At 41.0% G+C, this 25,385-nt stretch overlaps 1 protein-coding gene across 6 annotated transcripts in view; it reads left to right on the forward strand.

The window, feature by feature from the left end:
• The first annotated feature begins 19,163 nt into the window (after positions 1–19,163).
• NSUN6 (NOP2/Sun RNA methyltransferase 6) overlaps positions 19,164–25,385 on the forward strand; it is an 83,237-nt gene continuing 77,015 nt past the window's right edge. For 3 of the 6 annotated variants that reach the window (XM_040248078.1, XM_040248080.1, XM_040248079.1), the window contains exons 1-2: positions 19,164–19,671; positions 22,612–22,767. In XM_040248078.1, coding sequence (XP_040104012.1) covers positions 19,597–19,671; positions 22,612–22,767 — 231 coding nt within the window. In that variant the 5' untranslated portion in view covers positions 19,164–19,596. Of the gene's footprint in view, positions 20,414–22,611; positions 22,768–25,385 lie in introns of all 6 variants that reach the window. The other 3 variants (XM_040248081.1, XM_040248083.1, XM_040248082.1) reach the window with 3 other exon arrangements.

Genomic DNA, 25,385 nt, shown 5'->3' on the forward strand with positions numbered 1-25,385 from the left:
TGGAAACTGACGCCAAAGAATTGATGCTTTTGAACTGTGGTGTTGGAAAAGACTCTTGAGAGTCCCTTGGACAGCAAGGATATCCAACCAGTCCATCCTAAAGAAAATCAGTCCTGAATATTCATTGGAAGGACTGATGCTTAAACTGGAACTCCAATATTTTGGCCACCTGATATGAAGAACTGACTCATTTGAAAAGACCCTGATGCTGGGAAAGATTGAAGGCAGGAGGAGAAGGGGACGACAGAGAATGAGATGGTTGGATGGCATCACCGACTCAATGGACATGAGTTTGAGTAAGCTCCGGGAGTTGCTGATGGACAGGGAAGCCTGGTGTGCTGCAGTCCATGGGGTCGTAAAGGGTTGGATATGACTGAGCGACTGAACTGAACTGAATGCCCTTAAGATTTGTTAATGTTGTCACAAATGACAGGATTTCCCTTTTTTTTTTTTAATAGCTGAAAAAGAATCGATATATATATATCTATCTCACACATTTTGCTTATCTATTCATCTGCTGATGGACACTTTGGTTGTTTCCAATGTCTTGGCTGTTGTGAACAGTGCTACTATGAACATGGGGTGCATATATAATATGTCTTCGAGATAGTGATTTCGTTTCCTTAAGACATATACCTAGAAGTAGGATTGCTGGATCATATGGTACTTCTATTTTTAACTTTTTCAGGAACCTTCAAGCTGTCTGCCACGGTGACTATATCAGTTTACATTCCCACCAGTAACACACAAATTTTCCTTTTCTTCACATCCTTACCAATACTTGTTATCATTTATCTTTTTGATGACAATTGTTCTAAATCCAGTTGATTTTTGTTTCCTGATTGTTAGTCATGCTGAGCATTTTCTTGTAACTTTTGGCCATTTGTATATCTTTGTTGGAAAAATGTCTATTCGGTTTTTGATCAGATTGTTCTTCTTGTATGTTGGATTTGTATGAGTTCCTTATATATATTTGGATATTAACTCCTTATCAAATATATAATTTGCAAATATTTTCTCCTTTTATATCTTTTCATTTTGTTGATTGTTTGCTGTAATCCCACTTCTTTAAAAAAAATTTTTTTTTTTGACATGGACCCTTTTGTAAAAGTCTTTATTGAATTTGTTACAATAGCATTTCTGTTTTATGTTTTGGCTTTTTGGCTGTGAGGCATGTGGGATCTTAGCTCCCTAACCAGAGACTGAACCCAAATCCCTTGCACTGGAAGGTGAAGTCTCAACCACTGGACTGCCAGGGAAGTCCTCCCACTTTTTAATTTTCATTTTTGTTGCCTTTGCTTTTGGTGTCATATCCAAAACCATCACCAAGACAGATGTCACAGGAGTTCCATGGTTTCAGGTTTTACATTTAAGTCTTGCATCCATTTTGAATTTAGGGGGAATGATGATCCAGCTGTAGAGAATTTTCCAAGTGGGGCCAACATTGCTTGTTGAAATATACTCAATATCTCTTATCATAGTTTTTTTTAAAAATATTTGCCAGTTTTAAAATTTCATTTATTTATAAAAAACATTTCATGTTAGTGACCTTCAACCCTGGCTTTCTATTATATCCCCACTTTTTGTTTACTTTTAGGCATACCACAGAAGGTATTTTCCTCCTCCAGAAATATTTACCCAAGTTCCATTCTATAGCTTTCATGTCTGTTAAAATTCATCTAAAACTCATCTACTTCAAGGATCTTTCCCTGATTAAAAGGTACTGCTCCCTATAGTAATCTATTTACAAGGACGTGCATTACAGTTTATACGAGAGAATGATTCCTGAGACACTTGCAAATTACTTTCTTTATAGACACAGTATTTTAATGCATGAGCAAGTTCTGTGCTTACAAGAACTCTAGTATATTACTCTATAATGGAAATAAATACCTTTTGATTTCTCTGTTGTGTAAGAATGTATATAGATGTATGTGCATATATATATATCTTAAATAGAAGTGTTTGTATGCACATACAGTCTTGAAGTTAACTGTGCATGTGCATGTGTGTTCAGTTGTGTCTGACTCTTTGTGACCCCATGGGTAGAAGGCTCCTCTGTCCATGGGATGTAGTGTTGCCATCTCAGGACCCCAGGAGATCTTCCTGACCCAGGGATTGAATCCATGTCTTTTGCATCTCCTGCACTGGTAGACTCTTTACTACTGAGCCACCAGGGAAGCCTGAAGTTAGTTACATGTGTCTGTGCTTAGTCGCTCAGTCACTTCCAACTCTTTGCAACCCCATGGACTGCAGCACACCAGGCTTCCCTGTCCTTCACTATCTCCTGGAATTTGCTCAAGCTCATGTTCATTGAGTCAGTGACGCCATCCAACCTTGTATGTAATGCTCTTGAGACAGACTACCTGCCTTGTGACTATTTTGGTTGTGATGGGTAGTTAAGTGCAAGGTCTCTACTACTTTTAAAAAAATTATGTGTTTATTTGTCTGTGTTGGGTCTTAGCTGCAGCCACCCTGGCTCTCTAGTTGTGGCACAAGGGCTTGGTTGCCCTGCAGCCTGTAGGATCTTATTGATAGTTCCTGAACTAGGGATTGAACCTGAGTTCCCTGCATTGGAAGGTGGATTCCTAACCACTGGACCACTGAGGAAGTCCCTCTACTACCTTTTTGTGTTCCTCAGAAGCAGATGGCATACTGCTCAGGCTACAGTGGACAGCTAATTCCATAAATTTATTGTTAACAATTGATTTTAATTTGGATTTCTAATTATGATTGGGAAACAGAGACTTATTTTCTACTTGTTTTTAAAGCATCTTTATTGAAATATAATTGACATAGAGTAAGTTGCTATAAAGTACATAATTTAATGTTTTCATACACACATATATATACACAGTTATCAATTATATCACAGTTAAGGCAAGCAATATAAACATTACTCAAAAAGTTTTCTACAAGCAACTCCTACAGCTCAATTCCAGAAAAATAAATGACCCAATCAAAAAATGGGCCAAAGAACTAAATAGACATTTCTCCAAAGAAGACATACACATGGCTAACAAACACATGAAAATATGCTCAACATCACTCATTATCAGAGAAATGCACATCAAAACCACAATGAGGTACCATTTCACGCCAGTCAGAATGGCTTCGATCCAAAAGTCTACAAGCAATAAATGCTGGAGAGGGAGAAAAGGGAACCCTCTTACACTGTTGGTGGGAATGCAAACTAGTACAGCCACTATGGAGAACAGTGTGGAGATTCCTTAAAAAACTGGAAATAGAACTGCCTTTTGACCCAGCAATCCCACTGCTGGGCATATACACGGAGGAAACCAGAATTGAAAGAGACACGTGTACCCCAATGTTCATTGCAGCACTGTTTATAATAGGCAGGACATGGAAGCAACCTAGATGTCCATCAGCAGACGAATGGATAAGAAAGCTGTGGTACATATACACAATGGAGTATTACTCAGCCATTAAAAAGAATACATTTGAATCAGTTCTAATGAGGTGGATGAAACTGGAGCCGATTATACAGAGTGAAGTAAGCCAGAAAGAAAAACACCAATACAGTATACTAATGCATATATATGGAATTTAGAAAGATGGTAATGATAACCCTGCTAGCAAGATAGCAAAAGAGACACAAATGTATAGAACAGTCTTTTGGACTCTGTGGGAGAGGGAGAGGGTGGGATGATTTGGGAGAATGGCATTGTAACATGTATAATATCATATAGGAAACGAGTCACCAGTCCAGGTTCGATGCATGATACAGGATGCTCGGGGCTGGTGCACTGAGACGACCCAGAGGGATGGTATGGGGAGGGAGGAGAGAGGGGGTTCAGGATGGGGAACACGTGTATACCTGAGGCAGATACATGTTGATGTATGGCAAAACCAATACAATATTGTAAAGTAATTAGCCTCCAATTAAAATAAATAAATTTATATTTAAAACAACAACAACAACAACAAAAGTTTTCTGTGCCTCTTTGATTTTTAAAATTAACTTTATTGGAATCATTTTTATTAAAAAATATATATATATATATATATTTGACTGCACCAGGTCTTAGTTGCTGCTTGCAGGATCTAGTTCTCTGACCAAGAATCAAACCTTGGCCCCCTGCACTGAAAGTGCAGAGTCTTAGCCATTGGACCACCAGAGAAGTCCCCTGTGCCTCTTTTGAATAGCTCTGTCCTCTCCTTCCTGCCTTTTACCCCAATCCCAAGGAAGTACTTGTCTGTCTTCTGAAACTGCAGTTTTCAAGAATTTTCTATAAATGGATCACACAGTATTGACATTTTTGTCTAGCTTTTTTTCCCCACACAGCATTCAGAAGTAACACTTGGTATCAGCAATCTTTTTCATTTTAGCTATTTTCAATGTACGGGTCCTGATTTGCATTTTCTTTTTTAAAAATTCAAATCCCTTTCTTTTCCTTTTTATTTTCAAATATTTATTTATTTGGTTCTACCAGGTCTTAGTTGCAGTATGTGGGATCTAGTTCCATGACGGAGGATCGAATTCGGGCCTCCTGCATTGGGAGCGTGGGGTCTTAGCCACTGGATCACCAGGACGTCCCCTGATTTACATTTTTTAATGACTGATAACTTCAAGTGCTTGGCAGCCATCCATGTATCTTTGGTGAAGTGTCTGTTTAAATCTTTTGCTGATTTTTTTGGTGGATTGTGTGTTTATTATCAAACTATTAGAGTTTTTTTATATCCTGGATACAGGTTCTTTATCAGGCATGTATGTTTTCTTGTTCTGTGGCTTATCTTCTCATTTTTCTTGACTGTTTTTCAGGAGCAGAAGATCTAAATTTTGATGAAGTTCGATTTACTAATTTTTTGTTTTATGGTTATGCTTTTAAGGTAGTGTCTGAGAAATCTTTGTTTAACTTAAGATTGCATAGATTTTTCTTCCGTATTTTGTTCTAGAAATTTTATAGTTTTAAGTTCCATTTAGCTCTATGACCCATTTTAATTTTATATTGTGGGGGTATGGATCAAAGTGGGGCTTCCCAGGTGGCTTGGTGGTAAAGAATCCACCTGCCAATTCAGGAGACACAGGAGACAAGGATTTGATCTATGGGTCAGGAAGATTCCCTGGAGGAGGAAATGGCAACCCACTCCAGTATTCTCACTTGGAAAATTCCATGGACAGAGGAGCCTGGTGGGCTACAGTCCATGGGGTCACAAAGAGTCAGACATGACTGACACACTCACACAGACACACACACAGACACAGGCACACACACACACACACACACACACACATCCCTGTAATAGGAAGACAAAAAAATTTTTTTAAATGTTTATTTTTCCCCAGACTAAATCTTTTACTTTAATTGAGAGTGTGCCATTTTAGAGTAACATTCTTAAGAATTCATAATGTCTCTGGCTTAATTTGCTTCTCCATAAGTTGATGCTTTAATGTTTTGAAATGACCACATAGATATTTTTACCATTTAATTTGAAGGCTATTGGGTTACATATTCTGAATTTATTTTTACACAATATCACCTCAGAAAAGATGTTGCTATAGATATATAGATATAATATTTCCATTTTCCCATTTGTAGTTTCACTTACACTGTATAAAAACAAATTATCATGTAGCACATTTGAACATATTCATATCTGAATGTCTATATATAAATAAATGTTAAAGGTATTAACTCATATAACTTCTTTTCTTGGCAGACATGCTGAAAACATGTGATTACTTCAAAATATTTATATTAAGGAAAATTAAGGGACACCCAACTAGAGTTTGCTGATTAAAATTTATATTTGTTTTTTGAGATTCAAATATTTTTATTTTCGGAAATATTTTTCCTTCCAGTTTTCAGTTCAGTTCAGTTCAGTCACTCAGTCGGGTCCAACGCTTTGCAACCCCATGAATCTCAGCATGCCAGGCCTCCCTGTCTATCACCAACTCCTGGTGTTCACTCAAACTCACATACATTGAGTCAGTGATGCCATCCAGCCATCTCATCCTCTGTCATCCCCTTCTCCTCCTGCCCTGAATCCCTCCCAGCATCAGGGTCTTTTCCAGTGAGTCAACTCTTCCCATGAGGTGGCCAAAGTACTGGAGTTTCAGCTTTAGCATCAGTCCTTCCAATGAACACCCAGGACTGATCTCCTTTAGGATGGACTGGTTGGATCTCCTTGCAGTCCAAGGGACTCTCAAGAGTCTTCTCCAACACCACAGTTCAAAAGCATCAATTCTTTGGCACTCAGCCTTCTTCACAGTCCAACTCTCACATCCATATATGACTGCTGGAAAAACCATAGCCTTGACTAGATGGACCTTTGTTGGCAAAGTAATGTCTCTGCTTTTAATACGTTGTCTAGGTTGGTCATAGATTTTCTTCCAAGGAGTAAGCGTCTTAATTTCATAGCTGCAGTCACCATCTGCAGTGATTTTGGAGCCCCCAAAAATAAAGTCTGACACTATTTCCACTGTTTCCCCATCTATTTCCCATGAAGTGATGGGACCGGATGCCATGATCTTCATTTTCTGAATGTTGAGCTTTAAGCCAACTTTTTCACTCTCCTCTTTCACTTTCATCAAGAGGCTTTTGAGTTCCTCTTCACTTTCTGCCATAAGGGTGGTGTCATCTGCATATCTGAGGTTATTGATATTTCTCCCAGCAGTCTTGATTCCAGGTTGTGTTTCTTCCAGTCCAGCGTTTCTCATGATGTACTCTGCATATAAGTTAAATAAGCAGGGTGACAATATACAGCCTTGATGCACTCCTTTTCCTATTTGGATCCAGTCTGTTGTTCCATGTCCTGTTCTAACTGTTAATTCCTGACCTGCATACAGATTTCTCAAGAGGCAGGTCAGGTGGTCTGGTATTCCCATCTCTCTCAGAATATTCCACAGTTTATTGTGATCCACACAGTCAAAGGCTTTGGCATAGTCAATAAAGCAGAAATAGATGTTTTTCTGGAACTCTCTTGCTTTTTCCATGATCCAGCGGATGTTGGCAATTTGATCTCTGGTTCCTCTGCCTTTTCTAAAACCAGCTTGAACATCTGAAAGTTCACAGTTCACATATTGTTGAAGCCTGGCTTGGAGAATTTTGAGCATTACTTTACTAGCGTGTGAGATGAGTGCAATTGTGCGGTAGTTTGAGCATTCTTTGGCATTGCCTTTCTTTGGGATTGGCATGAAAACTGACCTTTTCCAGTCCTGTGGCCACTGCTGAGTTTTCCACATTTGCTGGCATATTGAGTGCAGCACTTTCACAGTATCATCTTTCTGGATTTGAAACAACTCAACTGGAATTCCATCACCTCCACTAGCTTTGTTTGTAGTGATGCTTTCTAAGGCCCACTTGACTTCACATTCCAGGATGTCTGGCTCTAGGTGAGTGATCACACTATCATGATTATCTTGGTTGTGAGGATCTTTTTTAGACAGTTCTTCTGTGTATTCTTGCCACCTCTTCTTAATATCTTCTGCTTCTATTAGGTCCATACCATTTCTGTCCTTATTGAGCCTATCTTTACATGAAATGTTCCCTTGGTATCTCTAATTTTCTTGAAGAGATCTCTAGTCTTTCCCATTCTGTTGTTTCCCTCTATTTCTTCCAGTTTTATTGGGATATAATTGACTCACAGCACTGGATAAGTTTAAAGTGTACAGGATAATGGTTTGGTTTATATACATCATGAAATGATTTCCCCAATCAGTTTAGTGAACATTGCTAGGCTCTTCCCACCAGTAAGCAGGACTAGCCCCTGAGCCCCCTCAACCCTGCCCACCAGCAGGCCAGCACAAACACTGAGACATCTTGGACCCCTCAGCCAGTCACCTCAGGATACAGGCCCATTCACCAGCTTTGAGACACCCCAGAACTCGCAGTGAGCTGTGTCAGGAATTAGCCCCACCCATCATCAGGCTGAAGCTAGTTTTGGGAATCCTGGCCCCACAGCTCCACTCCCCAGAACCTATCAGGTAAGAATGACTTTATATTTTATTTTTACTTATTTGGCTGCACCAGGTCCTAGCTGTGGCATGTGGGATCTTTAGTTATAGTATGTGAACTCTTAGCTGTGGCATGTGGGATCTAGTTCCCTGTGCAAGGATTGAAACCCAGGCCCCCTGCTTTGGGAGTGTAGGGTCTTAGCCACTGGACCACCAAGGAAGTCCTAGAGAATGTTTTTAAACAGGGAAAGTAATATGATTTTATTTGAATTTTAGAAAAAGTGCCCTGAAGGAAGTAGGGATTTAGGATGGATGGAGAGTATGTGTATAGAGACAAGTTAGAAGTATTTTTAAGATAACAGATGTCAGATGCTCAGTTCAGTTCAGTTCAGTCGCTCAGTTGTGTCTGACTCTTTGTGACCCCATGAATCGCAGCACGCCAGGCCTCCCTGTCCATCACCAACTCCCGGAGTTCACTCAGACTCATGTCCATCGAGTCAGTGATGCTATCCAGCCATCTCATCCTCTGTCGTCCCCTTCTCCTCCTGCCCCCAATCTCTCCCAAAATCAAAGTCTTTTCCAATGAGTCAACTCTTCACATGAAGTGGCCAAAGTACCAGAGTTTCAGCTTTAGCATCATTCCTTCCAAAGAAATCCCAGGGCTGATCTCCTTCAGAATGGACTGGTTGGATCTCTTTGCAGTCCAAGGCACTAGTCTGAGCTAAATTAGCAATCCCACTGGGGTTAAAGAAGAGGGAATAAAATGTAGACTGAGAAGATCTTGGTGAAGATCAGATATAGGATACGAGAAAATGGGAAGATTTAAGTATTGTTCCTGCTCTTTGGCTTGTTTGCCTAGATAGATTAGAAGCAAGAGCAGATTTAGAGTTAAATTTAGATTTAGAACTGCAAAATTGGAAGTAGGGCATCTAGATGAAGATGTCCAGTAGGTAATTGTATTTATAGGCTTTTCTACGTCTTACAATCATTTTTGTATTATGTGGTAGATCTGTATAAACAAATATAGCCATATTTAGTGCTAGTAATTAAAAATTTTTTTAAATTGGAATATAGTTTCTTTAGAATGTTGTGTTAGTTTCTGCTGTACAACAAAGTGAATCAGTTATATGAATACATATATCCCCTCTTATTTGGATATCCTTCCCATTTAGATCACCACAGAACATTGAGTAGAGTTCCCTATGCTATACACTAGATTATCATTAGTTTTCTGTTTTATACATAGCATCAAGAGTGTATATATGTCAATCCCAATCTCCCAATCCATCCCACCCTCCCTTCCCTACCTTGGTGTCCATATGTTTATTCTCTACGTGTGTGTCTCTATTTCTGCTTTGTAAATAGGTTCATTTGTACTGAATGCTGCTGCTGCTGCTAAGTCACTTCAGTCGTGTCCGACTCTGTGTGACCCCATGGACGGCAGCCCACCAGGCTCCTCCGTCCCTGGGATTCTCCAGGCAAGAACACTGGAGTGGGTTGCCATTTCCTTCTTCAATGCATGAAAATGAAAAGTGAAAGTGAAGTTGCTCAGTCGTGTCTGACTCTTAGCGACCCCATGGACTGCAGCCCACCAGGCTCCTCCGTCCATGGGATTTTCCAGGCAAGAGTACTGGAGTGGGGTGCCATTGCCTTCTCCATCTGTACTGAATAGATTCTACATACATGCATTAATATATGGTATTTGTTTTTCTCTTTCTGACTCACTTCATTCTTATAACACGATTTCATTCCTTTTTATGACTGAGTGAAAAGGTTTGTAATTCATGATACATGGCTAAGATGTGCTCAGTATCTCAGTCGTGTCTGACTCTTCGTGACCCCATGGACTGTAGCCCGCCCGGCTCCTCTGTCCATGGGATTCTCCAGGCAAGAATACTGGAGTGGGTTGCCATGCCCTCCTCCAGATGATCTTCCTGACCCAGGGATTGAACTGGTGTTTCTGGCATCTCCTGCATTGGCAGGTGGATTCTTTACCACTGAGATATCTGGGATTCCCACATGGCTAAAATAGAAGAATAAACTTGTGACTATTAGAGTCTATGTAAAGTTGTAGGAAATCTGAGAATGAAGTAACTCTAAGGAAATGAGTTGAGTGAGAAGAGGGAGAATAAAGAATCCTAGACATTTTTTTGCTATTCAAAAAGTTGGATGAGGAAGTGGGAAAAGTTAAAAAAAAGAAATACAAATAAAAGAAGAAGCAGTCTTAGAGGAAGGAGGTGACAGGAGACAAAGCATGTTTTAGTAACTAAAGCAAGAAAGCTTTAGCAGAGAGGGAATGATTTAAGTATGGTTCAGTTAGCTCAAGTATGATGAATAAAAAATGTTCATTTAGTGAACTGGAGGTGATTGAAGACTCTGGTAAGAGTTGTAGTGGAAATGTGGGGACAGAAACTAGATTATAGTGAATTGAAAGTAAATGTCAGGGAAGGAAATCAAGATGGTAAATATAGATTATTCTTTGGGTTATAAAATAAAAAGGGTAGGTGAAGTATGAACCGGAGGAAAACTGAAATTGGAAAGGAAGGGGTGTGCTAAGTTGAGAAATTTCCTGAAGAGAAAGAATGAGTAAATTATCAATCTTTAGCCTCTAGAGTCAGAAAAAATTATGTTGAAATATTCCTCTGTCATTTACTGTTTGTATAATGCTGAGCAAATTATAAATCAGCAAGTTATCATGATTTCACAGTTTCCTTATTTGTAACATGGGGTTAACAATAATAATAGACAGGCATAGGTCCTGGTTTTGTGAAACCATGAAGTTCATACAATTTAGGAGGGTCTTTTAAAGAAAAGGTATACGAAATAAAAGATTAGATAATGCTTTGTATGACTTGTGCAATTGAATGCTTTGAAGATTAAGGTTAATTAGCCTTACAGTAAATATGCCACTGTTCATAAAGGTTAATCTCAGAAGATTTAAGGCTATAATGAAGCAGATCATAGTCTAATGCTTGGTACACAGAAAAGACTCAATAAATGTTGCTGTGACTATTATTTGAACCTGTTTATAGACTGATGGGTAGAACCTCTTGAGAGAGAGAGTGTGAAGATACAGGAGGAAGAGAGAGGCAGAGAGGAAGAAAGAGTGAGCAAGTGAGTGAGCAAGAGATCATTGATGAAGTCAGATCCAGGTGGAAATGAGATGTTAGAAAATAGAGACAGGGGAAGAGCATAAAGTTTCAGACAGCATAAGTTCTTAGATTGATGAAAAGGAGGTTACAGGTATGCAAAAATAAAGCTTTTAGGTGTATAGGTATTCTTGATTCAAGAAACATTATTAATTACCTCTGTTTTACCAATGGGTTAGAGGCAAAATCACCTGTTGTACATAGAAGAATCTAGGTTGATGACCCATTGCTTTTAAGAGCACCTGGATTAGTTTCTTGTTGCTGCCATAATGAATTGCCACAAATATAGTGGCTTAAGACAACACAAATTTATTTTGTGGTCTGCAGGTCAGTGGAGAAGGCAATGGCACCCCATTCCAGTACTCTTGCCTGGAAAATCCCATGGATGGAGGAGCCTGGTAGGCTGTAGTCCATGGAGTCACTAAGAGTCGGACACGACTGACCAACTTCACTTTCACTTTTCACTTTCATGCATTGGAGAAGGAAATGGCAACCCACTCCAGTATTCTTGCCTAGAGAATTCCAGGGATGGGGGAGCCTGGTGGGCTGCCGTCTATGGGGTCGCACAGAGTCGTACATGACTGAAGCGACTTAGCAGCAGCTGCAGGTCAGAAGTCTGAAATGGGTTTGCAGAACTGTGTTCCTTTTGGGGGCTCAGGGGAAAATCTGTTCATTGTCTTTTCCAGCTTCTGGAGGCCACCTGCATCCCCTGGTTTGTGGCCACATCACTCTGACCTCTGCTTCCATCATCATATCACCTTGTCTGATTCTGACCCTACAGCATACCCTTATGATTACACTGGGGGCCTCCTCTTAATTCAGGATAATCTCCCCATTTTAAGGGTCCCTAACTTAACCTCACCTGAAAAATCCCTTTGCCATCCACAGGTTCCAGAGATGAGGACATGGACATCTTTGTGAGGGGGAGAGGGGGCTATTATTCAACCTACCATATCATCTTGCCATTTGCTGGTGGCTCAGATGGTAAAGATATACCTGCGATGCAGGAGACCCAGGTTCAACCCCTGGGTTGGGAAGATCCCCTGAAGAAGGGAATGGCAACCCACTCCAGTATTCTTGCCTGGGAAATCACATGGACAGAGGAGCCTGGCTATCTACAGTCCATGGGGTCGCAAAGGGTTGGACACGACTGAAGCGACTACCACACACAGAGGATAGAACTGCATTTTCAGAACAAACATGTACCACAAGTATAAACTTTTGGAAGATAACAATTAATGCATAAGGCTCCCCAAGGAAGGAAGTAGTTCCAGACAACTCTAGAAAAGAGCCAAATTCAAATAGTAATGAATCGTGTCTATGATTTATGTAAGTTAATAGGTAGAGAGGTAGAAATATGGGTGCAGATACTGGTAGGTCCATAGGAAGTTGGAATTTATTCTTGCTTCTTCTCCCTGCCCTCACACATCGGCCTAGTCACTAGGTCCTGCTAAATTCCACGCCTGAATATCTTTCACATCTACCCAGGTCTCTCTGACCTCATTCCCTGGATATTGGAACTGCATTCAGATAGATTTTTCTGCCTCCATTCTTGTGCCAGTTGTAGTCCTTTTTCCACAATCATCTGACATGATCTTTTAAAGATGTGATATGAATCTGAGCCTGTTACTCTCCTGCTTTGAATCTCTTTAACGACTTGCCATTGGCCTTAGGATAAAGTTCTTCCTTGCTTATCAGAGCTAATAGGAATCTTCAAAAGCAGGGTCTGGACCCTCTCTCCAAACTATACTCTTGCAGGACTTTCCTAACGGTCCAGTGGTTAACACTCTGCCTTTCCAGTGCAGGGGGTGTGAGTTTGATTCCTGGTTGTGGAACTAAGATCCCAATGTCACAGGGTGTGACTACCCCCCCCCCCAAAAAAAAACAGCAAAACCAGAAACAACTATACTCTTGCCACTCAACCCCTCATATACTATGTACCAATTCTGCACAAGACAGTTCCTTCTGGCTGGAACATTCTGATTTGGTTCTTTTTCCTCTCCTTCCCCAGTGCTCCCCACCTCTTCTGCCTGACTAACTCCAAGTCAACCTTCTTTTAATGTAACCATCTCTTCTGGGAGCCCACTTCTCCTTTCCGAAGATCCCATTTTAGATTAGATTAAATGAGATTTTAAAATTTTTTTATTTTTTATTTTTTAAAATATAAATTTATTTATTTTAATTGGAGGCTAATTACTTTACAATATTGTATTGGTTTTGCCATACATCAACATGAATCTGCCACAGGTATACACGTGTTCCCTATCCTGAACCCCCCTCCCTCCTCCCTCGCTGTAAGCCTATTATACAGAGTGAAGTAAGCCAGAAAGAAAAACACCAATACAGTATACTAACGCATATAAATGAGATTTTATTGCCATTTCCTCTTCCATGCACCCCATGTTTCCCTAGTTTTAACGTTCATCATATTTGTAACTGTTTATTAATTTTCTCTACTTCCAAAATAGACTGAACATTATGGCGGGAGGGGAGGGTTTGACTGTCTATTCTCTAGCTGCTATACCTACATACCTAATGCAAGATTTATTGCTTATATTTATATTTATTTGTTTTATATGTTGCTAAATAAATATTTGCTGGATATGAACTATAGATTATACTTCAGTTCAGTTCAGTTCAGTTCAGTTCAGTCGCTCAGTCGTGTCCGACTCTTTGCGACCCCATGAATCGCAGCCCGCCAGGCCTCCCTGTCCATCGCCAACTCCCGGAGTTCACTCAGACTCACGTCCATCGAGTCCGTGATGCCATCCAGCCATCTCATCCTGGATTGTCCCCTTCTCCTCCTGCCCCCAATCCCTCCCAGCATCAGAGTCTTCCAATGAGTCAACTCTTCTCATGAGGTGGCCAAGGTACTGAAGTTTCAGCTTTAGCATCATTCTTTCCAAAGAAATCCCAGGGCTGATCTCCTTCAGAATGGATTGGTTGGATCTCCTTGCAGTCTAAGGGACTCTCAAGAGTCTTCTCCAACACCACAGTTCAAAAACATCAATTCTTCGGCGCTCAGCCTTCTTCACAGTCCAACTCTCACATCCATACATGACCACTGGAAAAACCATAGCCTTGACTAGACGGACCTTAGTCGGCAAAGTAATGTCTCTGCTTTTTAATATGCTATCTAGTTTGGTCATAACCCTCCTTCCAAGGAGTAAGCGTCTTTTAATTTCATGGCCGCTGTCACCATCTGCAGTGATTTTGGAGCCCCCCAAAATAAAGTCTGACACTGTTTCCACTGTTTCCCCATCTATTTCCCATGAAGTGATGGGACCAGATGCCATGATCTTCGTTTTCTGAATGTTGAGCTTTAAGCCAACTTTTTCACTCTCCTCTTTCACTTTCATCAAGAGGCTTTTGAGTTCCTCTTCACTTTCTGCCATTAAGGTGGTGTCATCTGCATATCTGAGGTTACTGATATTTCTCCCGGCAATCTTGATTCCAGGTTGTGTTTCTTCCAGTCCAGCGTTTCTCATGATGTACTCTGCATATAAGTTAAATAAGCATGGTAACAATATACAGCCTTGACGTATTCCTTTTCCTATTTGGATCCAGTCTGTTGTTCCATGTCCAGTTCTAACTGTTGCTTCCTGACCTGCATACAGGTTTCTCAAGAGGCAGGTCAGGTGATCTGGTATTCCCATCTCTCTCAGAATTTTCCACAGTGTATTGTGATCCACACAGTCAAAGGCTTTGGCATAGTCAATAAAGCAGACTTAGTGATCCAATTATTTACCTATCAATATAGGGCCTAATGGGCTTCCCATCTGGCACTAGTTTGTAAAGAATCCTCTTGCCAGTGCAGGATATGTAAGAGACTTGGGGTTTGATCCCTGGGTCAGGAAGATCTCCTGGAGGAGGGCATGGCACCCACTATAGTATTCTTGCCCAGAGAATCCCATGGACGGAGGAGCCTGCTGGGCACAGTGCATGGGGTTGCAAACAGTTGGACATGACTGAAGCGACTTAGCACACATGCATTCACAGGGCCTAATGTGCTAGGCACTGCCTTAAGGATGGGGCTACAAAGGGAAAACTGACGTGGAACTTGATGTCAGTACTCATCATAGTTCAACTTGTATTTTGGGTAGCTATTTAAGTGCCTCTATGTCTGCCACTGTGACCACTTCTCTCACGTGCCCCCAAATATTATTATTATCATACTTCCAAAGTTTGGCTAACATCAGTGGGCTGAATCATTCTGTCCACTAAGTTGTTCGGTGCATCCACGCTGTGATTGACGTAAGCTGTACTGCTGCTTGGGCAATACTGTCAAACTTTATTGTCTTGGAATTATCAATGATGCCAAGCCCAGGGCGACCATCACAAATCTCAGGAAGTGCTCTCAGGACTCATACCTGAGATGGAGGGCCTCCTGGAGGCATGCACGCTGGCATGCACAGTAGGGGCCTCCCTTGCCTGGTCTGAATCCTGTTCCTGCGGGTCAGGGTCTCTTGAGTACTACTCTGACCTTGTTGGCTACAAGGTGATTCTGGTTATTTCTATGTTTTGTTCTGTGTGTGAGTGTGTGCTCAGCCATGTCTGACTTTTTGCAACCCCATGGCCTGCCAGGCTCCTCTGTGGAATTTTTCGGACAAGAATACTGGAGTGGGTTGCCATTTCCTCTCCAGGGAATCTTCCCGACCCAGGGATCAAACCCAAGTCTCCTGCTTCTCCTGCACTGGAGGCGGGCTCTTTACCCTTAGGGCCACCTGGGAAGCCTTTGTGGTAGAAACTTGATGAATTCAGAGTCTACATGTAGGGCGGTCTAGGATCCATTTTAATATGTGTTTATAGAGGTTAGTCCCCTGATAGGGTTTCCCTGGTAGCTCAACTGGTAAAGAATCTGGCTGCAATGCAGGAGACCCAGATAAGTTGAGACTGATAGATTTCCAGTCTTTTCTAGCCTTTTCCCCCTAATCCTCTCATGCCTTATTTAATAAATTAAATATTGGGAAATAGGGTTTTTATGAATTTTTTTTCGGGGGGAGGGTAATTAAAGGCAAGCCTCAGAGCATCACAAACCGAGATTAAGATCATAAGGTTATATCTAAGACTTTTTTTTTCCTGCTCTCCCCACAGTAAGGGCCATATTACCCCATAGAACACAGAGCCCAAATGACCCTTTTATGGGTATATTCCTATAGGGGTCTTCTTTTGTTTAGACAATATGTATTTATTATTTCAACTCGAGATTTGTAATATGGACCAGTTTTAGAGCACCAAGAGACCTCTTCATCAACATAACTGTCACTTCAATAATGTCTAGCCTACAGAAAGACAAATATTGTCACATGTGAAATCTGAAAAAATAGCACAAATGAACTTATTTACAAAAGAGAAGCAGGTTCACAGACAAACTTATGGTTACCAAAATGGAAATGTCTTGGTCGCTCAGTTGTGTCAGACTCTTTGCGACCCCATGGACTGTAGCCTGCCAGCCTCCTCTGTCCATGGAATTCTCCAGGCAAAAATCCTGGAGTGGGTTGCCATGCCCTTCTCCAGGGGATCTTCCTCACCCAGGGATCGAATTTGGGTCTCCTGAATTGCAGGCAGATTCTTTATTATCTGAGCCACCAGCGGAATGGGGGAGGGATACATTTGGAGTATAGGATGCACACTACCATATATAAAATACATAGTAAGTATTCACTGCATAACACAGAGAACTATATTCAATTTTTTGTAGTAAACTATAAAAAATAATGTCCAGCCAAGGACTGTCTAAATGTCCTCAGCACTGTTGATGTGTGCTGAACTAGTGAACTAATATCCAGCAAATATATGCTGATAAGCACTTTCTTTCTCTAGTTTACAGAGCTACCCATTCATTTATTCATCTACTCCTTCAATATTTGAGTGTTTCTTATGTGTTAGGCACTCAGTATGCAGCAGTACGGTAAAAGTCTCCACCTTCTCAGAGTTTACAATCTAGTTCAACTTGTTCCTTCCTTTTTCTTATCTCTTAGATACTGATACCAAAGGTAACTGGTGCTGTGGTCACCATCTGAGGCTGCAAAAATCCTTTTGGAAAGGCCTGGTCTAGACATTTTCCTGATCACTTTCAGATGATTTAGCCACAGAAGAAGTCCATAAATTTATGGAAGAAATATGCCAGGGTGGAAAGAATAGGTATTGGCTTTAGAAGCCAGATGGTGATGGTCTTTATCCTGATGTTCTCAATCATTTTTAGAGTGTGTATTATACTTCTAAAAACATCTCTAAGATTTCAAGAGAAAAAGATTTAGGAAAAAATTTCCCTACAGTTTGGTGTTAATGACCACTGGGTGTGTTTCAAAGAACACCATCTCCAGACAGAAGAATTATTTCTAGTTTCCTATTTAAGGGTAGGAAACTATGTTTTTCATTAGGTCCCTCTTCCCTTTGAATTTTTTCACCTTTAACACAAAGATTACACCAAAGGTCTCATGGGCTTTAAAGGAGAAATCAACTCCCACACCGGGAACTGTTAGCCTTACTTATTCAACTAACTGTAAAAACTACCTGTGTGTTTTGAAGTTTCACCTGAGGATATAAAGATATTAAAACACCATGACCCCAGTTTTTAAAAAATTGTATAATGTTGTTTATTTACAACTGAGATTAGGCCAGCAATCCTAAGAGAGGGAAGGACATTTCATAAAACTCAAAGGGTGCCTGAAGGGTTCAAGCAAACTCTGGTTTAATTCTTTCTTTGGAGGTTCAGTATCAGTTCAGTCACTCAGTCATGTCTGACTCTTTGCGACCCCATGAACCGCAGCAGGCCAGGCCTCCCTGTCCATCACCAACTCCCGGAGTCCACCCAAACCCATATCCATTGAGTCGGTGATGCCATCCAACCATCTCATCCTCTGTTGTCCCCTTCTCCTCCTGCCCTCAATCTTTCCCAGCATCAGGGTCTTTTCAAATGAGTCAGCTCTTTGCATCAGGTGGCCAAAGTATTGGAGTTTCAGCTTCAACATCAGTCCTTCCAATGAACACCCAGGACTGATCTCTTTTAGGATGGACTGGTTGGATCTCCTTGCAGGCCAAGGGACTCTCAAGAGTCTTCTCCACCACCACAGTTCAAAAGCATCAATTCTTTGGCATTCAGCTTTCTTTATAGTCCAACTCTCACATCCATACATGACCACTGAAAAAACCATAGCCTTGACTAGATGGACCTTTGTTGACAAAGTAATGTCTCTGGTTTTCAATATGCTGTCTAGGTTGGTCATAACTTTCCTTCCAAGGAGTAAGCATCTTTTAATTTCATGGCTGCAATCACCATCTGCAGTGATTTTGGAGCCCAGAAAAATAAAGTCAGCCACTGTTTCCCCATCTATTTGCCATAAAGTGATGGGACCAGATGCCATGATCTTCATTTTCTGAATGTTGAGCTTGAAGCCAACTTTTTCACTCTCCTCTTTCACTTTCATCAAGAGGCTCTTTAGTTCTTCACTTTCTGCCACAAGGGTGGTGTCATCTACATATCTGAGGTTATTAATATTTCTCCCGGCAATCTTGATTCCAGCTTGTGCTTCCTCCAGCCCAGCGTTTCTCATGATGCACTCTGCATATAAGTTAAATAAGCAGGGTGACAATATACAGCCTTGACGTACTCCTTTAGTTAGTCGTGAACTGATTGAAAAAGCGAAAGTGTTAGTCGCTCAGTCGTGTCCGACTCTTCAGGACTCCATGGACCGTACCCCACCAGGCTCCTCGGTCCATGGAATTCTCCAGGCAAGAATACTGGAGTGGTTGTCATTTCCTTCTCAAGGGAATCTGACCACCCGGGATTCAACCCAGGTGTGCCTGCATGCTGGCCCCCCACCCCCCAACCGCACCCCGCCACCCCCCGCCTTTTTTAATCAGGTCAGTACGACTCAACCCTTCCCAACTGGCACCCAGCTCTCTCCTGCCAGGTCTACACAGCGCTCCACCAGTTTGCGGGCCGGAGGCACCTCCTCCTCCAAGCTCTTAAGGGATGCCCGCCCAGGCCAGCGGCACCTGCACGCCTCGCGGGTGGAGCTGGGACACTCTGGAGGCTTGACGTAGCGGCTGCGGATTGGTGGGCGGGGGAAGGAGGGGCGGGCCACGTCGCCGGAACTGACGCATTCCGGAACCCGCTCTCTGCAGAGCAATCTGGGCTGCGCGTTTTGAAATTGTTGCCAGCGTGGTTTTGCACATCTCTGTGCAGTTGACAGCGGATTCACTCCTCACGATTCCCCCCCTCACCCCCCGCCACGTGAATGGCATTGCCTCTCAGTGGTGTCGGTGAGCGTCGCTGAAGAAGTCCCGGGACAGGTTCGGTGGAGGTGAAGCCGCTCCAAGCTGGTCCAGCTCTAGAAGGCGTGGAAGTTCCTCCGCGTTTCTTATTTTAACTGGGCGTGAGCCTCTCTCTTTTCTTTGGCATCGGATGGTTCTGGCACGTCGTGGGTGGTGTTCATTGCCCAGACGTTCATTGCAATTTGGACAGAGAAAAACCACCGTTTTCTGTCATTTCTCCTAGAGGAGGAGAACTCAAGCAGTAGGAAAATGTCTGTTTTCCCTAAAATATCTTTGAGACTTGAAGTTGAAAACTATCTTAAAGCGGGCTTTATGAATAAGGAGGTAGGTCAGATAAATATATTAGATGCTGTTTGCAGACATTCAAATATTTACACACTAGAGGGATAGGAAAAAAAAACCTAAAAGGCAATTAAATGTTTATAGCTGTTGTTTCTTATTACTAGCTTTTCCTAATGCATTAATATAATATGCTGATGTCTTTAATCCTTCCTGAGCTAAGAGATGTATGGAGTGGTTTTTTTTTTTTTTTTAACATTTCCGAATGGGAAAGGAGGGAGGAGGAAAAAAGGTGGTGTGTGCCTGGCGACAGGTGTCGGGCACTGAAGGGGTTACAGGGGTGAGCAAGCAAAGATCAGTGTCCTCTGAGAATTATACGTCCTGTAGGGAAGAAACACATGTGTTCTTACAGCGCCTGCATCGTACTCAGGTGGAAGGTATGCTGTCATTCAGCGAGTGCTTGTTATATGCCACTGGTTGTGCTAGGTGGTTTGCAGACCTTGAACTTCTTAATCTTGTGTCTGTACTCAGTCATGTCCAGCTCTTTGGAACCTCATTGACTGCAGCCCACCGGTCTCCTCTGTCCATAGGATTCTCCAGGCAAAAATACTGAAATGGATTGCCGTTTCCTCCTCCTGAGGATCTTCCCAACCCAGGGGTTGAACCCACATCTTCTGCATCTCTTTGCGTTGGCAGGTGAATTCTTTACCACTGAGCCACCTGGGAAACTCCACATCTTAATCTTAGCGATCTTTTTTTGGTAGATATTTCATCCCCATTTTTACAGGTGAGAGAGCTGAGGGTCCCAAGAGTTATGTTCCTGAATCTACATTGTTGTCATGGTCCTAATGTTGAAATCTGAAGGGAAAGAACTTGGGTGTTGGTACAGTGGGAAAAGAAATCGATTTGGAACCCCAAACCCCCTGGTTTGCATCTCAGTGCTTTTTTACATCTCTGAAACTTGCTTTCCTCATCTGTGAAGTTGGAGAACATTTAACAGCACTAAATGTTCAGGGTTAAGGTATTAGTCATAAGGGTGAGCACCTGGCATTGTAGGTCCGCAACAGGTGTTCCTTCTTTGCACTGCCGGCAGCCTTGAGCACAGAAGCCCTCAGTGAATGTTGATTGATTGCCAGGCTCGTGCTCTCTGCCTTACCATCCTGGTTGTAGGCAACTTTGTATTTTCCGAATCTTTGGTGTTGTATTCAAAGTAAAGCCGCACAAATGTTAATCATTTTCAAAGATGTTAGTGAAGCCATGACTTCTAGGTTTAGATTTCTATGTTTTTATTCCCAAAGATTATGTTAAAGAGCATCACAGTATGGAAAGATAAAATATTCTCCTTTTTCCCTAAATATTTTATTTATTTATTTGGCTGCTTTGGGTCTTAGCTGCAGCATTTGGGTCTTTAGTTGCAGCATGTGGAATCCAGTTTCCAGACTAGGTATTGAAACCAGGCCCCCCGCATTGGGAGCTCAAACTCTTACCTATTGGACCACCAGTGAAGTCCCCGAGGAAATAGCTTCTTGATTTCAAAGAACTTTAGGGAGGGTGTTAAGAGAAATAGAGGCAGTTTTCTTCCCCCAGAATTTTTGAAATGATTAACATTGTTTTATAAAAGATTCAAATGTCTTTGACACCAGTTCTTTTTCAAACATACTAACAGGATTTTCGGAGAAGGCGATGGCACCCCACTCCAGTACTCTTGCCTGGAGGGTCCCATGGACGGAGGAGCCTGGTAGGCTGCGGTCCATGGGGTCGTGAAGAGTCAGACACGACTGAGCGACTTCCCTTTCACTTTTCACTTTCATGCGTTGGAGAAGGAAATGGCAACCCACTCCAGCGTTCTTGCCTGGAGAATCCCAGGGATGGGGGAGCCTGGTGGGCTGCCGTCCATGGGGTCACACAGAGTCGGACACGACTGAAGTGACTTAGCAGCAGCAGCAGCAGCAGCAACAGGATTTTACAAAAAGAAAAACTATCCTTATGTAAAAAGTATTGAAAGTATTGAAATATTCGGTTAAAAAAACATAAACACTGAGAAGGTGCTAATATTTTTAGGCTAGTGGATTATTAGGCTGGCAAGTGGTTTATGAAGATTCTGTGAGGCAGGGGATGGTCAAAGATGACAAAAAATGGTGAAATACATGTCTTGAAGGCTTCAGTTGGTTACAAGAAAACTTGGTCATTTGAGTCTTCATAACTCTTATTTCTGACAGGTATCTTGCTGGTTTTTTTTTGGACAGTATCTGCTTGTTACTTTTAATAATAATGTGCATGTTTGCTCAGTCATGTCTTGACATTTTGTGACCCCATGAACTGTAGCCCGCCAGGCTCCTCTGTCCATGGGATTCTCCAGGCAAGAATACTGGAGTGGGTTACCATTTCCTTCTGCAGGGGATCTTCCCCACTCAGGGATCAAACCTGCATCTCCTGTGTCTGTTGCATTGGGAGGCAGATTCTTTACCACTATGCCACCTGGGAAGCCTAACATGTAGTATTACCATATTAAAAAAACTGATGTTGTGGGAGATTGTTGGGTGACAGTATCAGGTGTTACGTTTTCTTCAAATATTGGTGTTTTAAAAGGTTACTAGCTAATTTGCTCTAGGGTATGAGGTTAGCAGGGAACTAGTTCTACAGAAGTGATGTAACAGTTAATATTTTTATAAATAAGTAGAATGAAATCCTGAATTTGTGTGAATAAATGTAGCAGATATGTTCAAAATGTTAATAATGCTTTGAAGTTGAGGTAGTGATTTTCTAATCCCTTTTCATCAGGTGTTTCATTAGGTGTTTATTAGCATAACCCTGTGAAAAATCATCATAACCTTAGTGTTATCAACATGTAAACAGAAAAGTGAAATGGAGCATGATTGTGGAATGATGTTTCATCAGTTGGCACAAATGTATATGCATATATCTTAATATTTTTAATTTGTATTATGAAATTGAAAGAGTAACTTGTTCTTTTCTTCTTTTCAGATTCTGTCTGCTTTAGGTAAACAAGAAGCAGAAAGAAGGTTTGAAACGCTGTTACATAACTTGTCTCATCCTCCGTCATTCACCACCGTCAGAGTAAATACGCATCTAGCCTCAGTACAACATGTGAAAAATCTATTATTTGATGAGCTTCAGAAGGTTGGTGCAAATTTTTGTCATTATGTACAGCAGGAGATTTCTCCAGCTTATGCCATGTTGCTCCTAACACCATGTGGACAATATACTATTACAAGTTTACAAATAAGGAAATTGAGGATCACAAATGTTGTTGAAGATTATATAGTGCATGCTAATGCTAGAACTTGAACATAATACTTCTGATTCTGAATTTATTTAGTATAACTGGATAGGTTACTCAACCCCTCCAGGCCTCTGTTGTTTCGTCATCTTCATCCTTCAAAACAGACCTTAAGAGGTCTGTTCTAACCCCAAAAGTTTGTGCTGTTGTCGTAAGCAGCTTATAACGAGCACGAGGGCAGATCATACAGCTGAAGTGAGCCCAGAGGTCGGAGGTGCCTACTGATTGCCTGTAGGATGGTATTTTTAATTTTAATGTAATAACAATATAATTTATTTTTATTGGGGTACAGTTGCTTTACAGTGTTGTTTGTTTTTTCTGTACAGTGAAATGAATCTGCCATGCATATACACATATCCCCTCTTCCTTGGGTTTCCTTCCCGTTTGGGTCATCAAAGAGCATTGGGTAGAGTTCCCTGTGCTGTACAGTAGGTTCTCATTAGGTATCTATTTTATACATCATATCAGTAATGTATATATGTCTATCCCAGTCTCTCAGTTCCTCCCACTTTCCCCCTTGGTATCCATACATTTGTTCTCTACGTCTGTGTCTCTGTTTCTGGTTTGCAAATAGTTTCATCTGTACCATTTTTCTGGATTCCACATTTATGTGTAATTACATGGTATTTTCCCACTTCTGACTTATTTCACTCTGTATGATGGTCTCTAGGTCCATCCATATCTCTGCAAATGATAGTTTCTTGACTAATTAAATATAATTTAATAAAAGGAAATTAAATAGCATAAAGAATGCATTTAAAAATAGGATGATGCAGATTTTTTTGGTTCAACTAATAAAATAGTTTTCATCTAATACTCATTTTCTCTAAGTGACAATGGATTGTAAAATGCATAAGAGGTTTGTTCTAACCCAATTTGTTAAAGTTTCAAATAGAAAGATAATATTAGAATTTTCTTGTTTATATTGTCTTAATTGCTTTCAAAATCTGTATATTTTGTAAGTGGAATAAGTCAGAGAAAGACAAATACTACATGATATCACTTATATGTGGAGTCCAAAAAAATACAACAAATCAGTGAATATAACAGAAAAGAAATAGAGTCACAGAGAGAACAAACTAGTGGTCGCCAGCAGAGGCCGGCTCTGTAGGGGTGGGAGAGGTAAGTTAGGTGTTAGGTTTAAGATACACTCAAGGATGTACTGTATAACACAGAGTATAATTAATATAGAAAGCTGTGGTGCATATACACAATGGAGTATTACTCAGCCGTTAAAAAGAACACATTTGAATCAGTTCTGATGAGATGGATCAAAGTGGAGCCGATTATACAGAGTGAAGTAAGCCAGAAAGAAAAACACCAATACAGTATACTAACACATATATATGGAATTTAGAAAGATGGCAATGATGACCCTGTATGCAGGACAGCAAAAAAGACACAGATGTGTATAGTGGACTTTTGGACTCAGAGGGAGAGAGAGAGGGTGAGATGATTTGGGAGAATGGCATTGAAACATGTATAATATCATGTAAGAATCGATTGCCAGTCTATGTCCGATGCAGGATACGGCATGCTTGGGGCTGGTACATGGGGATGACCCAGAGAGATGTTGTGGGGAGGGGGTGGGAGGGGGGTTCATGTTTGGGAACGCATGTACACCTGTGGTGGATTCATGTCAATGTATGGCAAAACCAATACAGAATTGTAAAGTAAAATAAAAAATAAATTAAAAGATGAAAAAAAAAAAGAGTAAGTGTAAGTGAAAAATAACCTTTGAAAATTATTAAAAAAAAAAAAAAACAGAAAACCCCAAAACTGTGCATTTTGTGTTTCATACACCGTGCACCGAGGTTTGCCCCCCAGGAAATGTAAGATGGAGGAAAACAAGGTGCCTGATGCGGGATAGTTCTAGTTATTCCATTTTGCAGTTATTATTACATCTCTTCTAACAAATAACCACAGATGGGTGTTAGCAGGCCTATTTCTCCGTAAGTACCTAAATGAAAAGCAAAGAGATAGGCATAGTTAAAAGACTCCCATTTGTATATCAGGCTGTGTTGTCAGTTTACTCTGGATAGAATGTTCCGAAAATTTCGGAGCATCTTCACTGGTATTGATGCTTTTTACTTTATTGAAGTATAGTTGATTTACAGTGTTGTCTGTGCTGTGCAGCAAAGTGACTCAGTTATATATATACACACACACGCATAATCTTTTTCACATTCTTTTGTTACAGTTTATCGCAGGATGTTGAATATAGTTCCCTGTGCTGTACATTAGGACCTTGTTGTTTGCTTCGTTTGTTTTTCATCTTTAATATCACTGCATCAGTGAAATGTTTATCATACTGTCTTTAAGAACAGTTCTATAAACTTCAAGTTATGAGGATATGACCATGTTGTAAGAAGAATTAGCCACAGTTTCTGTCTGTATGAGACCAGAACTTAGTATAATAATTATGTAAAACTTGGAGAAAGGTTATTCTGAATTTTAA

The sequence above is a fragment of the Oryx dammah genome, unplaced genomic scaffold (genome assembly GCF_014754425.2).
Source record: "Oryx dammah isolate SB20612 unplaced genomic scaffold, SCBI_Odam_1.1 HiC_scaffold_10, whole genome shotgun sequence".
NCBI classification, from domain to species: Eukaryota; Metazoa; Chordata; class Mammalia; order Artiodactyla; family Bovidae; genus Oryx; species Oryx dammah.